Source organism: Penaeus monodon, chromosome 30, assembly GCF_015228065.2.
Source record: "Penaeus monodon isolate SGIC_2016 chromosome 30, NSTDA_Pmon_1, whole genome shotgun sequence".
In the NCBI taxonomy this organism is placed as follows: Eukaryota; Metazoa; Arthropoda; class Malacostraca; order Decapoda; family Penaeidae; genus Penaeus; species Penaeus monodon.
In genome coordinates this window covers 11,490,858-11,491,499 of record NC_051415.1, presented here as the reverse complement: position 1 = coordinate 11,491,499, position 642 = coordinate 11,490,858, and the positions used below count along the sequence as shown (strand labels likewise).

The 642-nt window shown below is 42.7% G+C and overlaps 1 protein-coding gene across 1 annotated transcript in view; it reads left to right on the top strand.

Moving 5' to 3' along the window:
* LOC119592350 (protein SpAN-like) overlaps window positions 1-611 on the top strand; it is an 11,053-nt gene extending 10,442 nt beyond the window's left edge. Inside the window, exon 13 of the mRNA XM_037941177.1 lies at window positions 324-611. Coding sequence (XP_037797105.1) covers window positions 324-611 — 288 coding nt within the window. The remainder of the gene's footprint in view (window positions 1-323) is intronic.
* Window positions 612-642: the final 31 nt, after the last annotated feature.

The window sequence follows — 642 nt, the reverse complement described above, 5'->3', positions numbered from 1 at the left end:
TAATTATACGATCACATACATATCCATACATAATGAAGATAATATAGATCCTAAGTAGTAAAGCGAGGAGCATGTGGATAAATGACACAGAACGTAACTCTTGAAATCTTAACAGAACCTCAGAGAATTACGCTGCACCGTGGTATTAATGAATCAAGCTTCATGTAAAAGCACCGATTGAGTTTAACTGGAAATTCAAGTATATTCAGTCAAATTTCCCTTCGAATATCACAAATCATAGTCTCATAATGTCTAAGATTTGACCAAAGGCTGTAAATTCCACATAATTATTATTTCTCTCTGATCCATTCTCGTTCCCTAAGGCTCCCGCCGGACAGAGGATCCAGCTGACGTTTGAGTACCTGGTACTTGCGACCAGGTTATACCAGCCAGATATGACGTGGTACCAGAATTATTACTACCAGAGATTGTGCAATCGTGGCTACGTCCTCCTATCCATGGAAGGAGACGCATCCTATCCGCCGTCCTCAGAAATACGCGAATGGCGTGAAGTACCAGTACTCGCGCCAACGGATGAACCCTCTTACGGCGCCAGATATAGACGAGGGGCAGAAAGTGCGTACGACTTGCTTGAAGATAACCTACGCTGACCTGGACAGATAAACCAAAACTTCAATACGA